The 27,213-nt window shown below is 44.0% G+C and overlaps 1 protein-coding gene across 1 annotated transcript in view; it reads right to left on the bottom strand.

Annotated features, from left to right (window-relative positions):
* Window positions 1-27,213, bottom strand: part of LOC126161882 (cubilin) — a 1,256,608-nt gene that overhangs the window by 275,590 nt on the left and 953,805 nt on the right. Inside the window, exon 4 of the mRNA XM_049918020.1 lies at window positions 20,365-20,545. Coding sequence (XP_049773977.1) covers window positions 20,365-20,545 — 181 coding nt within the window. The remainder of the gene's footprint in view (window positions 1-20,364; window positions 20,546-27,213) is intronic.

The raw sequence follows: 27,213 nt of genomic DNA, 5'->3' as shown, positions 1-27,213 counted from the left end.
ACAGGAGCGCCTGCGACGGTATACTCAGCGACGAACCTGGGTGCACCAATGGCAAAAAGTCATTTTTTCGGATGAATCCAGGTTCTGTTTACAGCATCATGATGGTCGCATCCGGGTTTGGCGACATCGCGGTGAACGCACATTGGAAGCGTGTATTCGTCATCGCCATACTGGCGTATCACCCGGCGTGATGGTATGGAGTGCCAATGGTTACACGTCTCGGTCACCTCTTGTTCGCATTGACGGCACTTAGAACAGTGGACGTTACATTTCAGATGTTTTACGAGCCGTGGCTGTACCCTTCATTCTATCCCTGTGAAGCCCTACATTTCAGCAGGATAATGCACGACCACATGTTGCAGGTCATGTACGGGCCTTTCTGGATACAGAAAATGTTCGACTGCTGCCCTGGCCAGCACATTCTCCAGATCTCTCACCAACTGAAAACGTCTGGTAAATGGTGGCCGAGCAACTTGCTCGTCACAAACGCCAGTCACTATTCCTGATGAACTGTGGTGTCGTGTTGAAGCTTCATGGACATCTGTACCTGTACACGTCATCCAAGCTCTGTTTGGCTCAATGCCCAGGCGTATCAAGGCCGTTATTACGGCCAGAGGTGGTTGTTCTGGGTACTGATTTCTCAGGATCTATGCACCCAAATTGCATGAAAATGCAATCAAATGTCAGTTCTAGTATAATATATTTGTCCAATGAATACCCGTGTATCATTGCATTTCTTCTTGGTGTAGCAATTTTAATGGCCAGTAGTGTATGTACTCTGCTCCCAATGGATACACATTTTTTTATCTAAACTGCTCTACAGAAGAGAGGGAAAACCTCTGACAGCTGCCTTGTATGATAAGCCAGGTTAATAGTTTCTCCACGTTCCTTAGATTCCAGAGTTTGCAGGCCGTGAACATTGAATTGTCTTCGTGTTATGAAATGAATCCAAAGCGTGGATGCTATAAATGGATGGAGGAGGAGGAGATTACTATTTAACGTCCCGTCGACAACGAGGTCATTAGAGACGGAGCACAAGCTCGGATTAGGAAAGGATGGGGAAGGAAATCGGCTGTCCCCTTTCTAAGGAACCATCCCGGCATATGCTTGAAGCGATTTAGGGAAATCACGGAAAACCTAAATCAGGATGGCCTGACGCGGGATTGAACCGTCGTCCTCCCGAATGCGAGTCCAATGTGCTAACCACTGCGCCACCTCGCTCGGTATAAATTGATGATGGGAAAGAAATCAATGAAGATGCAACGATATGAAATGATGCCAGTGCAGACCGTTCACATATGTTGAACCTTCATTGTAATGAACATGTAGCGTCAATTGAAAATTTGTGCCATGCTGGTAGTCGAACGCTGATTTCCTTTTTATCACTTGCAGGCGCCTTGACGATCAAGCTGTCTATGCATGATGGATACGTAATCACAGTTACCTCTACATTTTCACTACACTGCAGGTGCAAAATGGTCATCAATCCCCTAGAACTTAGAACTACTTAAACCTAACTAACCTAAGGACATCACACAACACCCAGTCAGCACGAGGCAGAGAAAATCCCTGACCCTGCCGGGAATCGAAACCGGGAACCCGGGCGCGGGAAGCGAGAACGCTACCGCACGACCACGAGCTGCGGACAGGTGCAAAATACTTGAGCGGTTTGCACTGGTGTCTTTTCATGTCATTTCATATTCACTGATTTCTTCCACATCAATCTATTCATTTCAAGTCAGCGCATTTAACGAACATCGTATATATCACTTGGGACGGAGTGAGTCATCCTCGACCGACTCCGTTCCTCACGTCAATGGTTCTGCTTCGTTGAATTCACCGAATCTCGTCATATCAGCGAAGTAAAGAACGTCGAACGTGGCCATTACTCTGATGGATAACCGCACGGGAACGCCACGTGCTATTGGCAGCTTTTCCCTTTGACCCTTACGGCAAAGTGGAGTAGAGGTGATGATACTAAGTCCCCGGTAATCAACCTTTGTGCCGATTTCCTGGATTAAATTCCAAACCCCTGCGCAATGTCACATGAAGTTGGGGACATATAACACTGTTGACAGTCATCCGTGAGTCAGATTGGGACGTTCAGCTCGGCGGCCCCTTAGTGCCATTCGAGAGGAAGAGGCCATGTGCCTGCACCGTGTTTCACCCTCTCCCTTCTCTTGCCATCGCCCAACACAAACATTACATCACCTTGCGCGCGCATGCTCACACACACACACACACACACACACACACACACACACACACACACACACACACACACACGTGGGCGTACGTATACAGACATACTTAAGCACACAACTTCATACATCGCGAACGAAAGGTGCCTACGGGCGCGAACGAGAGGGGAAACCTTTCCCACTAAGATGGTGAACATGTCCATTGTGTGCCCCTCCAGCCAATTGTGCTACACGGTTTTATTTCTTTACGTTCTCCCACTCTGCTATTCCCACGTACCTCGCGGGGAAACTCTGTTAGCAGGAGTGTTCGAAAATCATAAGTGTAAACATCATTGACAAGCTTGACTCAGGCCCGGACGCTTTTTCACCGAATACCACCTTTTTGCCCGCGGGTTCGCCCGCCTACATACATGTTACATGCGTGTCACACTGATTTTCGGATTCACCAGCATGCATTGTCGTGATACATTCCCGTACAGCCTGAAACTTACGGTGATTTTGAAAATCTGTTTCACTTAATTTTACTACGTGACGACAGGATGTACAATTTTTCGACATATTTCACACCACTGAATGATGAAGGAGTGCATAACTTGTATTTCAGTATATCATTACCAGCTGTGAGAGGATTAACCACATTTGAAATTGGCAATAAATGGCCGAAACCGATTATGTGAGCACAGAATTTATTGAGCGATCTTTACTTAATATACACTACTGGCCATTAAAATTGCTAAACCACGAAGATGACGTGCTAAAGACGCGAAATTAAACCGACAGGAAGAAGATTCTGTCATATGCAAATGATTAGCTTTTCAAAGCATTCACACAAGGTTGGCACCGGTGGCGACACGTACAACGTGATGACATGAGGAAAGTTTCCAACCGATTTCTCATACACAAACAGCAGTTGACCGGCGTTGCCTGGTGAAACGTTGTTGTGTTGCCTCGTGTAAGAAGGAAAAATGCGTACCATCACGTTTCCGACTTTGATAAAGGTCGGATTGTAATCTATCGCAATTGCGATTTATCGTATCGCGACATTGCTGATCGCGTTGGTTGAGATCCAATGACTGTTAGAAAAATATGGAATCGGTGGGTTCAGGATGGTAATACGGAACGCCGTGCTGGATCCCAACGGCCTCGTATCACTAACAGTCGAGATGACAGGAATCTTATCCGCATGGCTGTGACGGATCGTGCAGCCACGTCTCGATCCCTGAGTCAACAGATGGGGACGTTTGCAAGACAACAACCATCTGCACGAACAGTTCGACAACGTTTGCAGCAGCATGGACTATCAGCTCGGAGACCATGGCTGCGGTTACCCTTGACGCTGCATCACAGACGGGAGCATCTGCGATGGCGTACTCAACGACGAACCTGGGTGCACGAATGGCAAAACGTCATTTTTTCGGATGAATCCAGGTTCAGTTTAAAGCATCATGATGGTCGCATCCGTGTTTGGCGACATCGCGGTGAACGCACATTGGAAGCGTGTATTAGTCATCGCCGTACTGGCGTATCACGCGGCATGATGGTATGGGGTGCCATTGGTTATACGTCTCGGTCACCTCTTGTTCGCATTGACGGCACTTTGAACACTGGACATTAAGATGTGTTACGACCCGTGGCTCTACTCCTCATTCCATCCCTGTGAAACCCTACATTTCAGCAGGAAAATGCACGACCGTATGTTGCAGGTCCTGTACGGGCCTTGCTGGATACAGAAAATGTTGACTGCTGTCCTGGCCAGCACATTCTCCAGGTCTCTCACCAATTGAAAACGTCTGGTCAATGGTGGCCGAGCAACTGGCTCGTCACAATACGCCAGTCACTACTCTTGATGAACTGCGGTATCGTGTTGAAGCTGCATAGGCAGCTATACCTGTACACGCCATCCAAGCTGTTGACTCAATGCCCAGGCGTATCATGGCCGTTATTATGCCCAGAGGTGGTTGTTCTGGATACTGATTTCTCAGGATCTATGCACCCAAATTGGGTGAAAATGTAATTACATGTCAGTTCTAGTATAATATATTTGTCCAATGAATACCCTTTAATCATCTGCATTTCTTCTTGGTGTAGCAATTTTAATGGCCAGTAGTGTATTATTATATAAACATTTATAGTATCAGTACTTTCGTTTGAGAGGATGACCTTCCATAAAGAAAGGTTTCAGCTTCGTTTGAGTCATACTGACAGCAGTAATTGATTGCCGTCTCGAGAAAAAAGACTGTCTCTAACAAATGTCTTATTTTCCGCTGTTTGACTCCATTCGACTTCAGAGAGGACGTCAAATGTACATGTATCTGTGGTATTCTACGTGTGGCATGATCGTGGCTACTGAAACATGCTCACAAAATTTTTGCCTCCTTGAAGTGCTCATTCTCGCGACCCGGTTGACGCATACTTGAGCTTCATCCATTTAAAGTCTTCAAAGTCAACTAAATACGGATAAGAAGGACCAACAGGAGGTCTTTTCTTAACAATTTTTCGTTCTCCCCTTCTGTTCCTATCCTTAACACTAGGGTTAGTAGATGTATCTTACTTCCATAGTTCTATTACACAAAGAATTATTCATGTATATGGCGTCAACTGACGCTAACATTGCCAAAACCGATACAGAAAAGTTGAGGTCGTAGAGAAACAAGAAAACAGCTAAGAAGGAGAAGGAGGACGAGAAGATGAAGAATTGCTGCAGGCGTTCATGAATACTGCCTTTATGTGACTCCTTTTCACCCCTACTCTCCGTCACAGGCTTTCTTACTACCACAGTAATTTTTTTTTCGGATAGCAAGCGGGCTGTGTCAAGTTTGGTAGAAACTTGTTCGTACATTGCAAATATATGATGATATGTCACTCTTTTATGCCTCAACTCTTCCCCCTAGGGTGAAACATCACTGGGACAGTCACCAATGTGTCTGGCAACTCCCAAAAACTAGGAAGCCGATGCTAATATCGATCTTTATCGAATATGTTTATATGTTACGACTTACCCCCACACCTAGGGACGGTAAGAGTATATTATCCCCATAGCATTTCTATACAAATGATTATACAAATAATAGAAATAATGAGTCATGCACAGTATACAAAATTTGTTTGAGATTGCACTACACTTTCGTGAACTATATCACCACCTTTTCACCCCCACCCCTATAGGAGGTACTTTGTTTTTACCCTACAATGTTTCTTTCTGGATAGCAAGTGATATGTGTATCAGGTTTGGTTTAAATCGATTAATTGGCTCAGAAGAAAATGTGGAACTTACGCATGCAGGGGTATCAGTACAAATATTTCTGTTAGTGACTGAGGAGAGGGTACTGAACAGCATTACTTCAGTATTTATTTCATTTGCAGACTTATACAAATGAGGAGTAGTATGTTTTTACGTTGGTTAATATCTCCAAGTACACGTGGTAAGAGTAAACTGTTAATGCTTTTTTAATCCTGGTCAGAAGGTCAGGTGTTGAAGTGTGGACTCTTGGATGCAAAACGGTTAGTCTATACTGACAAGCGTAGTCCACTTAGTGGTGGAGCTACGACAATGCAGAAAACATCAGGCGGTAAATAATGAGACGTGTATGCAGGAGAGCTGTTAGACGCAGAGTAAAAAACAACTAACATACAAAGGTGGGTACATATTACGGTACCAATGATCACAGTATCTGCACTTATATCCCTAACAGCCCGTATATGCATACATACATAGATACATACCAGGTGATCAAAAAGTCAGTACAAATTTGAAAACTTAATAAACCACGGAATAATGTAGATAGGGAGGTAAAAATAGACACACATGCTTGGAATGACATTGAGTTTTATTAGAACAAAAAAAAGGTATTGCTAGACGCGTGAAAGATCTCTTGCGCGCGTCGTTTGGTGATGATCGTGTGCTCGGCCGCCACTTTTGTCATGCTTGGCCTCTCAGGTCCCCAGACCTCAGTCCGTGCGATTATTGGCTTTGGGGTTAACTGAAGTCGCAAGTGTATCCTGATCAACCGACATCTCTAGGGATGCTGAAAGACAACATCCGACGCCAATGCCTCACCATAACTCCGGACATGCTTTACAGTACTGTTCACAACATTATTCCTCGACTACAGTTATTGTTGAGGAATGAGGGTGGACATATTGAGCATTTCCTGTAAAGAACATCATCTTTGCTTTCTCTTACTTTGTTATGATAATTAATGCTATTCTGATCAGATGAAGCTCCATCTGTCGGATATTTTTTGAACGTTTGTATTTTTTTGGTTCTAATAAAACCCCATGCCATTCCAAATATGTGTGTCAATTTGTACCTCTCTATCTATATTATTCCGTGATTTATTCAGTTTTCAAATTTATACTGACTTCTTTATCAGCCAGTATGTGCAAAGACTTTTATAAAGACGTAGTTAACGTGGCACATAAGCAGAGAATTTTTTACATAACACTCAGCGATGATCCCAGTCTGTGAAGGACTGCAGGCGCGCCGGCCGCGGTGGTCTAGCGGTTCTGGCGCTGCAGTCTGGAACCGCGGGACTGCTACGGTCGCAGGTTCGAATCCTGCCTCGGGCATGGGTGTGTGTGCTGTCCTTAGGTTAGTTAGGTTTAAGTAGTTCTAAGTTCTAGGGGACTTATGACCTAAGATGTTGAGTCCCATAGTGTTCAGAGCCATTTGAGCCATTTGACTGCAGGCGCAATATCCCTATCAGATGCACTACACTTACTCGAAACCCAACTGGTATTTAGAAGACCCTACAGACATATTCCCTGTGGTTGCTATTGTTCGATTAAGTTTTCCAGGTAAGAGAAGGTTGGTGATTCTTCTATTTGTTTATCTTTTGTAGTGTAACAATTCACGGACGGTTGTTTACACGCGGACAAGAAATCAAGGATCGATTCACATAGGACGTTGCTGGTTTCAGGGCGAGAGCAACCGCCGGGCGTGAACCTGCCGCGTGTCGGCCTAACGCGACTCTAATTGTGCGGGCCCGGCGGCGTACCCACGGGGTGGGACGTTTTGCTAGCGTGCGCGTCCTGAAGGGCGGTGAAGAGCTGAAGGCAGGGCGCGGTGGGACGGGTGGGGGAGGGGCTAGGTGGGAGTGGCTGCGGGGGGCGGGGGTGGCTGGAGTCGCGGCCTGGAGCTGGAGCACCCTCGACGCGACCTGGAAAAGCCGGCGCAACGCGGTCAGGGGCGCCGGGCGGCCGGGCGCAGCTCTTCAGCAGCCGGCCGCAGGCTCGAGGACCGCCGCCGCCGGCCTAGGTCCGGCGCCAAGGTCGCCGCAGCGGGGCCGACCGTGGCAAGTCACCCGTTATTACTCGCTGCCTGCTTTTCTCGCTCACTCAAGCATTTCGGTTAGACCTCATCAGCAAACTGGATTCAACTAGGCGTATAGATACGCAACATGTTCGAATGCTTGTTAGGTCACCAGATCGCTGGATGAGCTGATGCGGCCCGCCACGTCGCTATCTTCTGTGCCAAACTCTTCATCTCAGAATATCACTTTCCGCCTACGTTTGCTATAGTTCGTAGGATGTATTCCAATCTCTGTCATCCCTTACAGATTTTTCCCTCTACAGCTCTCTTCAGTACAGTGTTCGTCAAACGTTTTCCCACAAGAGCTAGCACTGACATTGTCTGGAGGTACCTCGGGCTTCAAATCTACCGACCATATTATTAATTGGTAACCTGGGTAAACTATTATGCAATGAGCACCCTACAAACTAGCATAGTAACTGTGTAGCGACAGCAACACTACCAGCTGTCTGTATTACACTACTGGCCATTAAAATTGCTACACCAAGAAGAAATGAAGATGATAAACAGGTATTCATTGGATAAATATATTATACCAAAACTGACACGAGATTACATTTTCACGAAATTTGGGTGCATATAGCATGAGAAATCAGTACCCAGAGCAACCACTTCTGGCCGTAATAACGGCCTTGATACGCTTGGGCATTGAGTCAAACACAGCTTAGATGGCGTGTACTGGTACAGCTGCCCATGCAGCTTCAACACGACGCCACAGATCATCAAGAGCAGTGACTGGCGTACGGTGACGAGCCAGTTGCTCGGCCACCATTGACCAGACGTTTTAAATTGGTGAGAGATCTGGAGAATGTGCTGGCCAGGGCATCAGTCGAACATTTTCTGTATCCAGAAAGGCCCGTACAGGACCTTCAACATGCGGTCGTGCATTATCCTGTTGAAATGTAGTGATTCGCAGGGATTGAATGAAGGGTAGAGCCACGGGTCGTAACACATCTGAAATGTAACGTCCACGGTTCAAAGTGCCGTCAATGCCAACAAGAGGTGACCGAGACGTGTAACCAAAGGCACCCCATACCATCACGCCGGGTGATACGCCAGTATGGCGATGATGAATACACGCTTCCAATGTGCGTTCACCGCGATGTCGCCAAACACGGATGCGACCATCATGATGCTGTAAACTGAACCTGGATACATCCGAAAAAATGACGTTTTGCCGTTCGTGCACCCAGGTTCGTTGTTGAGTGCACCATCGCAGGCGCTCCTGTCTGTGATGCAGCGTCAAGAGTAACCGCAGCCAGGGTCTCCGAGCTGATAGTCCATGCTGCTGCAAACGTCGTCGAACTATTCGTGCAGATGTTTGTTGTCTTGCAAACGTCCCCATCTGTTAACTCAGGGATTGACGTGTGGCTGCACGATCCGTTACAGCTATGCGGATAAGATGCCTGTCATCTCGACTGCTAGTGATACGAGGCCGTTGGGATCCAGCACTGCGTTCCGTGTTACCCTCCTGAACCCACCGATTAGATCTCGACCACCGCGAGCAGCAATGTCCCAATACGATAAACCGCAATCGCGAAAGGCTACAATTCGACCTTTATCAGTCGGAAACGTGATGGTACGCATTTCTCCTCTTTACACGAGACATCAACAATATTTCACCAGGCAACGCCGGTCAACTGCTGTTTGTGTATGTCAGCACGGTGTAGGTGTCGCCATCGGCGCCAACCTTGTGTGAATGCTCTGAAAAGCTAATCATTTGCATATCACAGCATCTTCTTCCTCTCGGTTAAGTTTCGCGTCTGTAGCACGTCATCTTCGTGGTGTAGCAATTTTAATGGCCAGTAGTGCAGTTTTATTTCATTGCAACCGGTTTCGGAGATACATTCCACCATCTTCAGGTCCCTTTGCAGCATTGTGTGATGACAATTTCAGCGAGCATTACATCCATATCTCTAATAAAATGAGCAGAAAACTCCGGCGTCCGCGGAACGTATTGCTTATGGCGCGTCTGGTTGCAGTACGAACGATACGTCCCGCTGTCGCCGGTGTTCTCTGCTCCTTTAACTAGAGGTACAGTTGTAATGTCAGTTGAAAGCCTCGTATGCTGCAGAGGGGTCTGAAAATGGTGGACTGGATATATAAAACGAGTTGCAGTTAAATAAGACTAACACGCACAGCTGATAGTGTTGTTGGTGCTGCACATAAACGAAACGGCTTCTGTCCTATTAGCGATTACAAGAGGTATGTACGGAACTCAGGTATAGTAAGGACGCAATAAGTAGGCCTCGAACCATCAAATACAGGTCGTTAAATGTCAGTACTACGCGGAATACATCATGATGACTGTGGTCTGTTTCAAATTGGTGCCAACCTCTGCCACGTTATAGTTGCGTGGTGAAGCGTTCGTTTGTGACACTATTGTTGCGTGGTGAAATGTTGTCGGTTTCACTGTGTGTGCGAATGATTTTGATTTATAATACTATTTCTACTTAAATTTAAATGCGTTACTGAATATGAGACACCATAAAAGAGGTTTGATAAATGCTTTAAGTACAACTTTTCTTTATATCACTGCATTGCATTACAGCATCCTTTATTAAACCAATGTTCCTTGCTACAAATAGGTATCGCATTTGAAGAAGACCGCAATGCGCATTAACGAACTCATGTTAATGCCCTGTGAAAATGTATGCCATAGCTTTAGATGACCATCTTTGAAGGGGACGTGGGATTGCGGGCGGTCAGAAACTTGTAGAAATAAGTAATAAAACACCCGTACTTTTCACAAAATATATTAATTATGTATCAGTTTCGACATTAATTTAGTGTCGCCTTAAGAACCCTACGCAAACTGAATGGTGATGTCTAGCACTAGTTGCATTTGGACAGGTACCATGTACTTGTCGAACTAGAATGGATTATGTAAACCTGCTGTTCCTATTTCGTGACCTCTGTGAAGTGAAAAATCTTGTCCATGCCAGACTGTTTTATTACTCATGGATCACCATTTACTCGATGTGGGCACGCCAGTCATCTAAGATGGCGCGTCCACACGTACACGTGCTCACACACACACACACACACACACACACACACACACACACACACACACACACATACATACATACACATACATACATACACAAAAGCGGAATCACATCCATGCGTTTTGATCTCATTTTGATGAGTGTATAGCGAAGTTTTCAGGCAGGATTCATCACCCCTCGACAGCATTATTTCAAGAGTGTATCTGTATTGTGTGGATGAGTGTGCCGAATATTTTTGGCTCTGTAGTGCTGTATTTGAGTTGTTTTGCACGCTTGCGAAAATGGATGACGAGGAAAGGACGAAACCCGCTGCCAGCACATAATCCCTTCCCCTCGGAAAACGGCTTGGATGCTGCCACGGCTATTGTCCCCACTGACAGGCACATAACTGTCAACTATATCACATCTTCTCATTCTCTGATACAGCGGAGAAGGCACTGGTGAGTAACCTAGAGATTCGAAACTGTAAGCCAGCAAATATTGTCCTTTTACAGGTAAATTACCGGTGACAGAAATTTCTTCCACATCAGAATTTGAAAAAGTTACCCCATCCCAACGAATTAACCTGGCAGTAAGACGTTTGATTCAAGAGAACTGAGCTTCATCTCCAAATGACATTATCCAGATTTAAGAATTTTTGTGTGGCTTTCCTAAATCGCTTCAGTTAAATGATGGTTCCCATGAAAGGGCACAACGGATTTCTTTCGCTTTAGCCACCACTTTCATCTTGTAGTGCGCACCTAATTACTTCGTGACTGACAGTACGTCCAGGCCAAGTCGCGTCCCATTATCGCGCGTCATCTACATCTGCTTCTACATCTACATGGATACTCTGCAAATCACATTTAAGTGCTTACCAGAGGGTTCATCGAACCACCTTCACAATTCTCTATTATTCCAATCTCGTATAGCGTGCGGAAAGCACGAACACCTATATCTTTCCGTACGAACTCTGATTTCCCTTATTTTATCATGGTCACCATTTCTCCCTATGTAGGTCGGCGTCAATAAAATATTTTTTCATTCGGGGGAGAAAGTTGGTGATTGGAATTTCTTGAGAAGATTCCGCCGCAACGAAAAGCGCCTTTGTTTTAGTGATATCCATCCCAAATCATGTATTATTTCAGTAACACTCTCTCTACTATTTCGTGATAATAGAAAACGTGCTGCCCTTCTTTGCACTTTTTCAATATACTCCGTCAATACTATCTGGTACGGATCCCACACCACGTAGCAGTATTCTAAAAGAAGACCGACAAGCGTAGTGTGGGCAGTCTCCTTAACAGATCTGTTACATTTTCAAAGTGTCCTGACAATAAAACGCAGTATTCGGTTAGCCTTTCACACAACTTTTTCTGCGTGATCTTTCCAATTTAATACTTGCTTCTATTAACTGATTTAAGTTGCTTCACTACTCCGAGTTTATCTACTTCTATGTTTCTCACGTGGGCATCTGTTCTTCATTCGAATTCTGGAATATTTACTTCGTCTTCTTTTGTGAAGGCATTTCGGATGGCTGTCTTTAGTAACTCTGCTTTGGCAGCACTGTCTTCGATAGTATCTCCGTTGCTATCGCTGAGAGAAGTCACTTATTTTGTCTTCCCGATAGTATAGTTCACATATGACCAGAATCTCTTTGGATTTTCTGCCAGCTTTCGAGACTAAGTTTTGCTGTGGAAACTATTATAATCATCTCGCATTGAAGTCCGAGCTAAATTTCGAGCTCCTGTAAAAGATCACCAATCTTGGAGATTTAGCGTCTGTCTAAATTTGGCATGTTTGATTCGTTGTTTCTGTAACAGTGTTCTGACCCGTTTTGTGAACCAAGGAGGATCAACTCTGTCGTTTGTTAATTTATTTGGCACAAATCTGTCAATTGCTGCCAATACTATTTCTTTGATTTGAAGCCACATCTGGTCTACACTTATATTGTTAATTTGGAAGGAGTGGAGATTGTCTCTCAGGAAGGCGTAAAGTGAATTTTTATCTGGTTTTCTGAATAGGTATATTTTTCTTTTATTTTTGGAGGAATTGGGGGATCACAATATTCAGTCTCGCTAGGACAAACCTATGTTCACTAATTCATGCATCCGTTTTGTTTCTTGTTATTGACTCAGGATTATTTGTTGCTAAGAGATCAAGTGTGTTTTCACAACAGTGTACTATTCGCTTGGGCTCATGAAATAACTGCTCGAAATAATTTTCAGAGAATCCGTTTAGCACAATTTCGGATGTACTTTTAAGCGTACCCCCGGAATTAAACATGTATATCGAAGGTAAATTAAAGTCACTACCAACTACAATCGTATGAGTCGGTACGTGTTTGAAATCAAACTCAAGTTTTCCTTGAACCTTTCAGCAGTTGTATCATCTGAACTGGGAAGTTGGTAAAAGGATCCAGTTATTATTTTATTCCGGTTGCCAACAAGTGATTCCACTATAGATGCGGAAGGAGTGAAATGTAGTAACAGAAACATTACGTGAAGCAAATAGTCAGTGACTTTTGAGATTTCTGTAACCTTTCTCCTTAGCATCATTGAAGTATTTAAGAGGAAATAATATCCTTATCTACGATTTACTGATCCAATCAATCACAAACTGTGGATAGAATGTTGAAGCAGTCAGATTCTGCCATAATGTAATGCTACAGAACTGTAGAAGGAAAGATTCCTCCTTTGTTTATATTCAACATGAAAGTATTACTAAAAAAGCTAAATATTTGTTGGTGCTAGAGATAAAAACAAGACTGCACCGTCTATCATACAGCGCAGCACGTCACGGCTCGCGTTTACATCTTTGGTGTCATGGGTTTTCTGAGAACTGAGCCGTAGTTTAAGGAACGTTATTGTATCTGCGGTATCGCTACTGGCGTGTAAGATATTCCAAGTGGCTACGGAGATGTAGCCACTTGATTACCCAATATAAGTTGTTTTAAAAGCAAATCAACCTAGAGTGTACTCGCTAGGCTAGGTGAAACCGCCCAACCGTTTATTTGTAACCGCGCATTTGTGACGTCATCCCAGGGTTGCCAAAGATCTCGAGGCTTGCTCAAGAGAAGAGTTTGCTCTATTTATGGCCACTTAAACATTTTCAGTCATCCTCCTGTTTTTATTAGAATAGTTTCTCTATTTCTGAACTTCTGAAGCTTATTCATACGTCCTAGGCTCAGTGCCATCACGCCTTTCATATGACGCCAAGTGTCGAAGCGTCGGTTTTTTTCTCTTTAAAAAAAAAAAAAAAAAAAAAAAAAGAAAGAAAAACACCATATTAGTCTAGTGTGATATTTGTTTTGTCGACATGCATTAACAGGGACAGTAAAACACGAAGAGTAACCAGTACTCCTGCAGCGACAGCGCCGCCTTGTTCCTCATTTTCTAGGAGGTTTTATTTTGTTACCAGGCGAATGTCGTAACTTGAAATCGCTTCCCAAATATTCTCTGTTAGGATTCCCTCTGCCCCACTTCCCGCCTACAGAGACGTTAACTGAAAGCGATGTCAGCTGGGATATTCTCTATTAGGATTCCCTCCGCCCCACTACCCGCCTACAGAGACGTTAACTGAAAGCGATGTCAGCTGGCATATTCTCTATTAGGATTCCCTCTGCCCCACTTCCCGCCTACAGAGACGTTAACTGAAAGCGATGTCAGCTGGGATATTCTCTATTAGGATTCCCTCTGCCCCACTTCCCGCCTGCAGAGACGTTAACTGAAAGCGATGTCAGCTGGTATATTCTCTGTTAGGATTCCCTCTGCCCCACTACCCGCCTACAGAAACGTTAACTGAAAGCGATGTCAGCTGGGATGCAACCCGCTTACAAATTGGGGGCAATGTATGTTGTTTGGTCTAGAGACTGACGCTATTGTCCGTCTTTGTAATTAGTAGGAAACATTTTTGTCAGTTTGTTAGGTGGCCAGGAACAATGGCGCTACACTTTGATTAAGAAAAATTCTGTATACGACTGAGTTATTGTCTTTTACAGTCAGGTAATTTTCCGTATCGGATAGGCAGGCGCTGGCACAGCAGACTGAGGTGTGGTTCGCGGTTGGGCAGAGCGCTCGGCACGGGCCGCCAGCGGTTGGTTGACGAGGCTGGCGCTGGTGTGGCGCGACCCGCTGCCCGTGCGGCCGGCAGGCCTAGAGCACACAGCACGCCCCGCCACACAGCCACAGCAGTGTCTGTGCTGGTGTGCAGAAGACAAGATCAGTACCAAGCCAAACAAGTTCACTTTACCACACTAGCAACAACACTATTACAGTTAGTACACACAGTTGGTTAGACAGACTAGCTGCACACCTTCATCTCAAGAAAATAAGTTAGTATTACACAATACAAACGAAAACTCGAAAAAAAAGTCAACTGAGGAAACACATAGAAAGGAAACTCCAACTTGTAACAAACATCGATAAGCATGCATGTACTAGAATATTAAGGATGCAAGTAGACCTATATTGGGCATATAGGAAGAAATACTTTTGATAGTAATAGCTGACGTGAGAGGAAGAGTGTAGATGACTATTATTTATATCGTGCGTGGACTGTATTATTGTATTATAATTTTTCACTCTCCAAGTTGCTGATAGCTACTTTAATACTCAGTGTTATTGATTTTATTAATACTACCTGTAATAAAAGATACAGACAATACTTTATAACATTTATGGGTGTGAAAAATGGAACAACCGCTAAAATTATTATTAAAATAGGTTTTACAAGTATAAGTTACTACATACTACAGTAAGGTCGATTTTTCCAAATATTTATCATTCTGATTAAGAAATATTTAAGTATGTTTTGTTATTCATTAAATGTATTTTTCTTTAACTTGCCTTGTTATTTATAAAACTAGTTTTGTCTCCTCATTGTTATTACTCAACTTTTCTGCAAATTCATCTTTCGATACGTTTCTGCAAATCTTCCAAGTTGTCCTGCTTGACGTTTGTGAAACACGTCAATACTCAATGTACATACAGCCGTCCTACTTACTGCATGGACCACTTTTATATAAATGACACTGTGTTTTGAGTGACCGTCTGAAGTTATTTATCACATGACAACTGATCTAAATGTAGACTTTATATTTGCTGCAAGACGAAAATATATAGTATTTACGAAGTTTATGGTGCACTAAACTACTTATAAAATCCTTATTTAGGATGGACGTATATTATGACCAAAGCTGAATTTTTGACTAACGCAGTAGCATATTTTTGTGAGATTTGCATAAATGAAAAACACCGCAAATAACGACAATGTCGAATAAATTTTTAAAACCATTTTGTAACTATAGTCCTCATTATCCCAAGGCACAAATTTCTAGAGAAGTGGCTTTATCTCTCTATTACGAAGCAACCATAACGCATAAAATAAAACCTGAAAATATTTTTACTCTAGGAAGTTAGCCAATAAAATTCGTTGCTTCTCACACAGATTCATACGTATAAAGCATATGTTCTTCCTCAAATAATCCTTTATAAATAATAGCTCGAAAAAGTTTTACAGCCACGAAACTTTTTGATTTAGCTTTCAGCATTACAAAACTTTATGTTCCAGAATATCTGCAATGTTCCATTTTGGCCCCTACGGCTAGAGTTATTTCACGATCTTCCTTAACACGAACTGCAACTGAGAAATGAAATCGTTACCCTCTGAAAATACCACATTTTCATTCTGGTATATTTTTGAATGTAGAAGCGTTGTAGGAATAGCGTCACAAGTGTTGCGATTAATGGCGAATGTCGAAGATTTATGTTGAGGATTAACATCTAGTGCACCTGAAGTATTACTACTTATTATGGACATCACTTTAATTTTGTAATGTTTCTCTGCCTGCGTATCGACTTTGTCCATTTTCTCTCAGTTTCGTCGTTCTGTATTTTCATTCATTTTAACGCCATATAGATCATTCTAACCCTCTACAGCTTCTAAAAATGGCGAACAGTGCCTCATAGTCTCACGCAGGAATTTCTATTCCTGTGGAACCTACCTGTTCAGTCGGCAATGATGAAATTGTTTCCTGACAATAATCCAACTCATTCTGGAATACCGATCCGTTGTCCGCAGTCAGATTACTGTTTTACATAAGTTTCCTGTTAAACGCTCTTCATGAACTCATTTTCATCAACTAAAGGTAAGTAACTGTAGCACACTTGGTTTCAGAGGATTCTTTTTAATAACTACTATGGTAAATCTTTCTCTTTTCCAGTTCCATCGATTTTATAGGGAAGTTTATCGAGAACAAGACATGGCTCTAAGACAATATTTCGGTGCTAAGTATATCAACTCCAAGAAAATCTCAGAGATCATTACAAAAAAAGCTTGTATCTGCCTAGAGATGTGGTCTTCGATAGGTGATCTGTCAAGTCTGTAATGAAACGTCGCACTAAAAAATGTTCTGTATGTGCCGTGGAAATTAAGAATGGCACTGGGAGAATGAACTTCTGAAACGTTTTATGTGGATGTATTATAGTGAAAATAGATGTCAAAATCTGAAATGTGAAGACGATCGTAGAGAAGCTTCGTAAAGTGAAAACTAAATTTGTCGTTGAAAAATGTACATTCATTTAAGGTGCTGAGAGTCAGAGATCATCCTGGAAGATAGTAGGTTGACTACTACTTCTTAGATTTAGGTTCCATCTACAGTAAAAAAGAAAGAACAAAACTTTGCAGAATTTGTGTGCATCATGTCGTACAGAATAAGAAAAGTAAGACGATTAATTTTTGTGCGTCTGGTAATTTCAGTAAATATCTCTGTCATTAAACGACAGCAAAACATAAAGGTTTTAATAGACAAGTGTACGGAGATGTTTGTATGGTCAACTTCACTGTTGGACAACACTGGCGATCAGCCACTGGGATAGTGGATCGAAGAAGATGTTTGGGCGAAATTCTGCTTTGGGGCATAGCTGTGATTTCCATAGTGGCTGTTATTACGACAACGTACAGTAGAGCAAACATGGCAGCTAATTTGGAGTGCAGTAGGCGACAATTGCCGCCTACAAAAGCAGCTCTGGAAACATCGTAAAAAGGGGGAGGAATGCTAGGGTAATAGAGAAGAATTCTGGAATAACTACATACCGCAACAGAATCAAGGGATAACTTTTTCGAAATTCCGTAGTTGTCTCCCATTCCGACGCATAACTTTGAAATTTGGCACAAAGTTGCCAATAACCTTCCTCTGTTAAGCTGCAAAAACGTGACGTCCTGCGAAATCATCCTGTCCGACGACGCTGAAAAGAGCAAGGTATAAACACGTGTGGAAAAGTTCATAAGTTCATGTGAGTTGTAAAATTGGCTGTTGATGTCTTATTGGTACCAAAGATCACCAAATTTTGCCCAGTGCCACAATGGACAAGTGACACGATGGGCATCACAGTCCTCTCAACCGCATTTCATCCCTTCTTTTGACGCCTCTGTGATGGAAGTCAGAGCCGCAACGCTTAGCGTTGAAATCACCCAGTTTTCTTATGGATGGACGAGGAAAATATTTCAGACATATCGCGACTCAGAATCGGAACGGAAAGGCCTTAGGGGTAGACATAAAGGGCATCCATGAAATCACCCTTTTCCTTGGGACGTTGAATCTCACACATTTCATGGTCGAAAACCATATTTCGCAATGCAGTGAGCAACAGGATGACGCTCTTGAAAACCTTTGACGCCGGTGACAGCTTCGGACGTTCCAGCTCTTCTCTAATGGACACTGTGGGGCTGCATCCCCATTTAATGCGATCGCACTCGTTTGGAGTGCAGGGCGACCACAGTATTGGCTCTTGTGTACTGGTTGAACCCGTAGTAACCGTTCAAAACCGTTCGAAGAAATTTGAACGTGATCCGAAGCAACAAAGGGTTCTTATGCTTTTTGAGTGCTCCTATTTCACGCTGTCGTGTGGCGTTGATCTTGGAGGGGTGAGACACTGACACATGCATCGTTAAAACGGGTTTCTCTAAGGCTACCCAGTTTGGCAAAACACTCGGTGGTACCTGCCTATAATTATTGAGAATTCTAGAAATGTACGTTTACGAAGAAACTTGCAAAGTAGCCCAAGGCGCCTTCAGAAGGCAACCACTTGACACATTTCAGACGCCAGTTGCATATCTACAGGCGCCTAGGAGTATTTCACAGATTTTCTCTGTGAAGGAACATTTCTAAAGTACTTAACAAGTGTGGGTTGGGGCCACCGAGGGTTTTGCCAAATTGGGGGCTCTTAGAGGGATCCTTCACCTTTTCATTCGCGTATATATCAATGTCGCACACTTCCATGATCACGCCACAGGAGGGCTTGAAACAGGAGCACTGGAAAAGCATTAAGGCCCGTTGCAGCTTCAGATCACGCCCAAATTTCTCCGAATGGTTTTGAACGCTCCCTAATGGTTTCATCCTGTACTCCAGAGCACAAATTGCTGTCGCACTGCACTCTAAAGGAGTTATATCACGTTCAGTGGTGTTGCAGCCCCGTGATGTCCGTCGAGGAGGGTCAAATAACCCAGGAGCTGTCAACAACACCAAAGGTTTTCGCGGCTGTCGTTTTACCCTCATCGCACTGCGGACTCTCTTTTTCAAACGTGAAGTGTGTGGGAATCAACGACGCGCAACAAGAAGGGTGATTTTATTGACAGCATTTATGCCAATCCCAAGGCCTTTTCGTGTCTGTTCTGAGGGGCGGCGTGACTGAAATATTTTATGCAGGTCTTGGAGTCACTCACGTCCATCTAGAAAGTATTAACTGAGGTTAACGAATGCGATGTTGGCCTGATGTACTCGACGATGCCCTTTAGCTACACTGTCTAAAGGATTGTCCTAAGAATTACCAAATTAAGACCTGCCTGAAGATGCCTAAATAAGAAGAAACGCTTAGTTGATAAATAATTTTTGAAAAAAAAAACTAAAATTGCAACCAAGACTGTTTTCAACTAATACTGAAATGTTTTCCTCAGGCACTCATAAGAAAGGCGCGTGATTTCACCGGCGGTTTCGCGGCTATGAGGAGGAATGAAATGTGGGTAAAAGGGACTGTGACGACCTTTCCATCGCGTGACACCTCCACGGTGGCATTGGGTTGAATTTTGGTGCCAATGTGACATCATTAACCCATTTTGTACGTCACATGAACTTCTGAGCTTTGGTCTCTTTTTCGTATGTGTTGGCACCTTGCTGTAAGAAGCGTCATCGAGCTCGAGGGCGTCGTCGTAGAACTCTACGGTTTTGCATAATTACAGAGGAAGGTTGTAGGCACATTTGAGTCAAATTTCAAACTTACCTAGTGGAATGTAAAGCAATTACGGCGTTTCGAAAAAATGATCCTGTAATTCTTTAGCGCACTGTACATATCGAAATGAGGTTGTCATTTACAAGCAAGGTTTATCAAATAAATGGACCGACATATGGCTTTCTGCATAGACGTTTCCAGGATGTTATTTTTCTTCACTTCGATTGTCATAATAGAGGTGTTCGGGAGGTGTTGATCATATTGTCGTGAAGGAATGCATGCAGAAAACCTACAGGAATATCTGAAAAAATGTTTTCATCTCCGTAGTTTGAAGAGCGTTTGTAGAAACATCGTATGGGATAGATTGGGATACGTAGACACCTGTAGCAGTGCAACAGACTTCTACCGATGAATTATTTTTCCTTCACTCCGTAGAATACTCTTTCGTTGCACCGTCTCTCTTGGATGAGAGCCAGTTGGTGTCATCCGCTCTCGGCATCCTCACCGTGCCTGTAGGCACTGGACTAGCGAAGAAGAGTAACTGCGGCCTTGCTGCCTGCGCACATAGCTGCCGGATGCTGGTGCACCCAGACGGCGATGCAGAGAGGAGGAGGGGCGGAGCCTGGTGTACTCACTCTGGCGGGACGCCTCGCAGCCGGAACGACGTGAAGACGAGCTCGACGCGCTGCCGCGGGCCGGCCACGAACGTGTAGACGCACTGGCGGGCGTGGCCCGCCGAGTTGTCCAGGACGGGCGCCGAGAACGTGCCGTTCTGGGGGCCGTGCGGCGGCCGGCTCACGAACACGCGGTCGCACTCTGCAACAGCACCGGCGCACGCCCCGCTGTACACACAGCTCACCGTACATGCGACTGGTTGCCGCCTGTTTATATGGGTCAGATTGTTTGATCACTTGGACAAGGTCAAGCCTTGAGCTGTAGACAAACTGATTCTCTATTTATGTTATGTTATGTCATGTTAACCGGGGACCTAGAAGCGACGGAGAGCCTCCGTCCCCGCCACAGTGATCCGCAACCCCACGACGACTACCGCAGTGCACTTCTCCCCTCCGCCGCCCCCACCAAACCCAGGGTTATTGTGCGGTTCCGCCCCCGGTGGACCCCCCAGGGAACGTCTCACACCAGACGAGTGTAACCCCTATGTTTGCGTGGTAGAATAATGGTGGTGTACGCGTACATGGAGAACTTATTTGCGCAGCAATTGCCCACATAGTGTAGCTGAGGCGGAATAAGGGGAACCAGCCCGAATTTGCCGAGGCAGATGGAAAACTGCCTAAAAACCATCCACAAACTGGCCGGCTCACCGGACCTCGACACAAATCCGCCGGGCGGATTCGCACCGAGGACCACCAACCGAGGCCAACCGGGCGGGCAATAATTCTCCATTTATTAAATGTTTCGATCATCTGATCATTTTGAGTCATCACAAAATTAAGTGCAACTGCCTACTTGCTACGTTCTGAAGGAGAGTTTACACCACGCGATACTTGTCTCACGAAACACACACGTGAGACTGCTTCGCGAGACAGCTGTTTCGCCCTTTCACCTATACAGAGTGAAAATGGTCACAAGTCATTTCGGGCGAGACAACCATGTGGGCGCTCTCTGTCGTGCTTCTGGCTGCTGCAAATGCGATCGCCATTACGACGATGCTGCAATTGAAACACAAAACGAAATGGGTTCGTGACTGGTGGAGTAAGGATTTATTCCATCGGCGATGCCAACGTGAGAACCAGCTTAGGAGGAAAATGGCAGCGGGACTCATCGAAGATACCATCAAGAACTTCACCCGTAAGACTGGAGAAAATATGGATTTTCTTGTTCCATTGAGCGGCCCGAAAATCGAAAAGATGGGCACGAAGAAATCCATAGAGTTTAATAACCGAGCCTGCCTGTATTCTGTTGACTTGTGACAAGCCTCTGATAGGATAAAAAAGAAGCATGTGATTGAAATCTTAATCGTCAGGATAATGTATACACACAAGTAATAAAACGAGAATTTAAACACACGAAGAATTCACACATGGATTTGCAATAGATAAAGGAGTTAGACAAGGAGATTCACTAAGTGCACTCCCGTTCAACACAATAATAGACCACACCACAGGTGTCTAAGAAAGGAAGCATTACATAAAACGAGAATTGTACTGGTAGGTATTATGTAACGCTGATGATTCTGTACTGATTGCGAATAATGAGGATGATTTATAAATGTTCAATAAAACAGCTTACCAATATAGCCTGGAAATCTCATTTAAAAATCAATCAATGTGGTAATATCAAAAACACCTCTAAGATGTAAATTACAAGAAGATGTTTTCTAAATTAAAAAACTGATGAGCTTAAATTATCTAGCGACTGCGATCACCAGCTAGAAAGATTTAACCACGGAAGTGAAAAACAAAATGACAAACGCAATGAGGATGCCAGATGCTTGAAAAATACGTACTGAGAAGCAAATTTATGACAACTGAGGAGAAAATAAAAATATGTATAAAACAATGATGCATCGTGTTATGACATATGCAGCGGAAACGGAAAAGATGAAAGAAAAGTTAATGGCAGTGGAAATGAACGACTAAGACAGATCCAATGAGTATTCATGTGGAACAAGAGAACAAATGTATCGATAACGGATCAACGTGAGATACAAGATATAAATGAATGGGCGAAGACAAGAAAAAGGAATTGGGAGGATCATGTGGAAAGGGCGTAGCCCACAAGATTAGTTAAAATTTGTAATATGGATGACTGCAAGGGAATCGACGCTAAGACGATCACCAAAGAGATGGGACAACAGCTGGTCCACTACATCAATGGAATGTGGCCGACAAACAGGCGAAACCCTAGTCAGCGAAGAAGAAAAAGGAAAATAAGAAGGAAAGGCGTGAGAAGCTAAGAGGAGGACTTTCTCTGACACTGATTTCTTACGACCTGTGATTCAAGTTTACAGTATATTTTTAAAATTACAAAGAGTACGATGTGAGGAATTATCCCAAAAGTTTGTGATGCACTGTTTGCAAAACTAGAACTACCTACTAAAAAATCACGCTCATTTCGTTCCACACATCCTGTCTTTCTAAACGATTGTAATTGGTTCTTACTGTAGCATTTCTTAAAGGCGAACAGCTTGTGTAAAATTCAATGAGACGATACTTTCTGGATGGTCCTTTATCTCGTGCGCTACAAGGAATTACATGTACACTACATGAAACAAGAGGAGCGATACACTTTCTATCGCGCCTAAAAGTCGACAGTGGTCTTGCTCGTCGCTAAACAGCTTCGCATAACACATTTCGCAATAAGATCAAGATTTATATTTTACCTGATTTCAACTAAGCCACTTAAGGCAAATACAGGGAATGTTTCCTTGAAAAGGCCACTGCCGATTTCCTTCTCCTTGTGTCCCCAATCGAAGCTTGTGGTCTATCTCTAATGACATCGTCGTCGACAGCACATTAAACTGTAATCATCTTTCCTTCATTTTTACAGTATCATTCCCCTGTGACCGGTACCGCATTGAAAATAAGTGTAAGTACGTTCTTCATGCAGTTATGACACTCATTCAGAATACTTTTCCAGATCCACCATTACTGCCATACATTACTACATTTTACATGCCAGATAGTGACCAGAGTCGCCCGTTGCACGCAGCTAGGATTTACGAGTATCTAAGGACATTGTCCAGGATCACTACAATTGGGTGCAGCCACGTTACTCACCAAGACAGTGGAATCTGATCCAATACATTCATGAAATGGATCTGGAATAAACGTCTGTGTCTAAAACACTATCACAATTGAAAGCAGTTTGTGTTGGGGTAGCGCGCCTGATCGTATTCCTAATTTGGGGTTGCTTAATTTATTTTTGTGAACCTTCTCCAAACTACGCAATGCTCACAAAGAACTGTTGCTTTGATAACATAATCATTATTATTAATGTGTGTTTCGATATGAAACGCAGCCGTCTGTATGCATCACGTTCATATTATCATTATATTATCAATTTAGGGCATGAAGCGAATGATTTGGACAGTCATAAGGACGTCTCAGGATGGATTTACTTATATTCGAAATCAATAACTTAAAGAAAATATAAGCACAACTAATGAAAGCAGTTAAGTGAAATATTTCAAACATTTGATCCTGGTAAATAGTGGTGATCGCCCAACATGGCTACCTCGGAAGAAGAATAAACCATACTCTTTCTCCAGTCATGAGATGATAAATTCTTTCACTAACGTTACACTCGTTAAGGCACTTCAAGGCAACCAATTGCCTGTTCGAGACAGTGCTCACCAGGTCTACGTCGTAGGTGCAAACGACCATCTCTTGGATGCAAGAAGATTCTGTTTTTATACCTCAAGACCACGGCGCGCCATTCCATCTTCCAAGCGACCCTTTGGCGAAATAGCTGTGCAATCCGCCACTGCTGCCCATACAATATGACGATCCAGGCGGGCGCATGTGCTGCGTGGGCGTCCAGAAGCTCGTCTACGTGTGTGAGAATGTTCACGTGACCACTGATACCAGCCTCGCTGCGCGGCTCAGGCAGCGTGTCCAGCTTGTGTAGCAATCGTCCGAAAGGGCCGTTCAGCCACTCGGAAGGCTATAATTTGACCTCTTTCAGGCTCGCTCAGTCGGCTGTAGGAAGCATGAGTGCCTCGTCTTCGTGACATGGTTGCCTGCTTGGTTCACACGTTTGCACCCTCTGGCTGTAAGCATTCCCCATTAAAGGGTAGACACAGATAGCGCTCTGGTAACTATGCCACCACGCTCATGGTTGGCGGAGATAGCTTATGCCGTTACCAAATCAAAAACGACAAAATCGAAGTCGGCTTTCCAGGAGCATTAATTTTTTGCGGAAATATATATGTATGTATAAGAGGTGTGACAAAGTAATGAGACTGATTTTATTTGCAAGATGTGGCAACCCTGCAGGCTTGCGTAGGCATAATATCTTTGACCTTGGTCTATAGGCTGCCTCTAGTCCAAGTGGCACATCGACGCAACTGCACAGTCGTTCAAAATGGTTCAAATGGCTCTGAGCACTATGGGACTTAACTTCTGAGGTCGTCAGTCCCCTAGAACTTAGAACTACTTAAACCTAACTAACCTAAGGACATCACACACATCCACGCCCGAGGCAGGATTCGAGCCTGCGACCGTAGCGGTCGCGCGGTTCCAAACAGTAGCGCCTAGAACAACTCAGCCACCCCGGCCGGTTGCTCAGTCGTGAGTTGTGCTGTAATAGGTTAACATGTGTTTGTGTCTCTCGTCACGGAAATGGAACCGCATAACATCCCGCAACGGTATGCCATATCTTTATGGGTTAAATTGGGTGAAAACGAGGCGACAACTTACGGTAAGCTTCAGAAGACTTTCGGAGAGTAGGTTATGTGAAGAGCTCAAGTTTTTCGTTGGCATAAAATGTTTAGCGAAGGCAGAACGAATGTTGAAGATGAAGACCGCAGTGGACGACCATCAACCTCACGGACGGATGTCAACTTGGCCAGGGTGCGTCAACTCTAACGGTCTGATCGAAAATTATCCATGAAAATGATTGCAGAAGAACAGAACATCAATCGAGAAACGGTTCGTCTACTAATAACCGAAGATCTTGGTATGAGAAAGATTTGTGCAAGGATGGTCCCCAAAAATCTCACACCACAACAGCGAGAGACACGGAAAAATGAGGCAGCCGATCTGTTAGAGAAAAACGGAAATCAATCCAGAATTGTCGAGCCGTGTTATCACTGGTGATGAAAGTTGTTTTTTTTTCAGTAAGATCCAGATACAAAACGCCAAAGTTCGCAATGGTGCTCAAAGGGATCACCCAGACCAAAAAAAGCTCGCATTTCAAAGTCAAAAGTGAAATGCATGCTTGTGTGCTTCTTTGATTCCAAGGGAATTGTTCATAAAGAGTGGGTGCCTCTTGGACAAACAGTTAACCAATATTACCACAAAGACATTTTAGAAAGACTTCGTAAAAGAGTTCTTCGTGTCCGTGCCAACATTGCTGATAATTGGATTCTGCATCACGATAATGCACCATCCCATACTGCTCTGTCAGTACAGCAATTTTTAACCTCAAAACAAATTTCAGTACTACCACATCCACCTTATTCACCAGATATCGCTCCATGCGACTTTTTTCGATTTCCAAGGCTCAAAACGGCGGTCAAGGGACACCATTTTCAAACAACACAAGATGTCCAAAAAGCTGTGACGAGGGTCTTGGGGGATATTGCAGAAGATGAGTTCCTGAAATGTTACCATCAATGGCAGAAGCGCTGGAAAAAGTGTATGCAATCAGAAGGGAACTGCTTTGAAGCAGACAACACTACACTTGACTAAAACGGTAAGCAACATTTTTTTCACATGGGTCTCATTACTGTATTGTCGCAACTTGTATATGCTGCCGGAAAAAGTTATAACACGGTTAGAAATAAACGGTGCCAACTTTTCTCATTAACTCCCTATTTCTCGGGTCAAAAGCAAGCGAGCTGCATTTGAACAGTAGCTAAATATTATTTATCTTTTGTCGTTTTAGAAACTAGACAGTTTAAATTTATTTCATGAATATAAGTTTGGTCAGGTGCTCGTTCAGAGGTAAGGTTCTCAGAAAGACTGGACTATCTATGTTTTAATGAAACGTTAACTTGTTGTCGAGCTTTGGTCTTCGCGAAGTGAGGTGGCTCTTTCATTTCTGTCGTCCGAATACGTGGCCTACCCTTGTACGGTATCGCTCGCTCACAGGCCGTCTTGCGAGTGCAGGCGCGTATGCTTTCGCTTTAATGACAGAAGGCAGCTGCCCCGACACGGCGGCAGGTGCTCGGCGCCAGCGGGGACCGGCCAGCACTCGCGGGTAACTCGGCCCGCGGCGCGCTTAATAACGGGAATGCCTTTTTGCGGCGCAGAATATTTCCCCGCGGAAATTAATGTCGCTTAATGAAACTTGTTGGGCTTTGAAGTGAGCTCGAACAAAAGAGAGCGCGCAGAGACGCCCGGCCAGGATGCGGACCACTTCCTCGCAATTAGCGGCCGGACTCGGAATTAAAGCGAGCGTCCGCGGCCAGTCGTCCTAGGCTGCAGCCTCCTAGGCCTTCGCTACCGCACCCGAGCGACTGCAGAAGCTAATTACTGCGTAAAAAGATTTACAAGCTCCTCCTCGGCGTTGCCTTGGCTAGGCTTCGTTGTTCGAAATATTCTTCTACATAAATATTCGTAGCTGAGTGCATGGTGGAGGTGAGATCGTAAAACTAGTACTGATTTTCTGTCCTGTTACGTTCTGTAACGTCTGCCACAGACGGCCCCTGCGTGGCAGACTACACTCAAGACACCCCTGTGTACCATATAACATAAACAAGCACTTGCAGGTGCAACCAAGAAGAAAACAATTTTTCAAAACAAACAGAACTTGCTAGAGACTAATGCGAACCTTTTTCTGCAGAGGTCGCCTCACAG

The sequence above is a fragment of the Schistocerca cancellata genome, chromosome 2 (genome assembly GCF_023864275.1).
Source record: "Schistocerca cancellata isolate TAMUIC-IGC-003103 chromosome 2, iqSchCanc2.1, whole genome shotgun sequence".
Lineage (NCBI taxonomy): Eukaryota > Metazoa > Arthropoda > Insecta > Orthoptera > Acrididae > Schistocerca > Schistocerca cancellata.
Note: the sequence above shows the minus strand (reverse complement) of the source record. Positions and strands in the feature narration are given on the sequence as shown.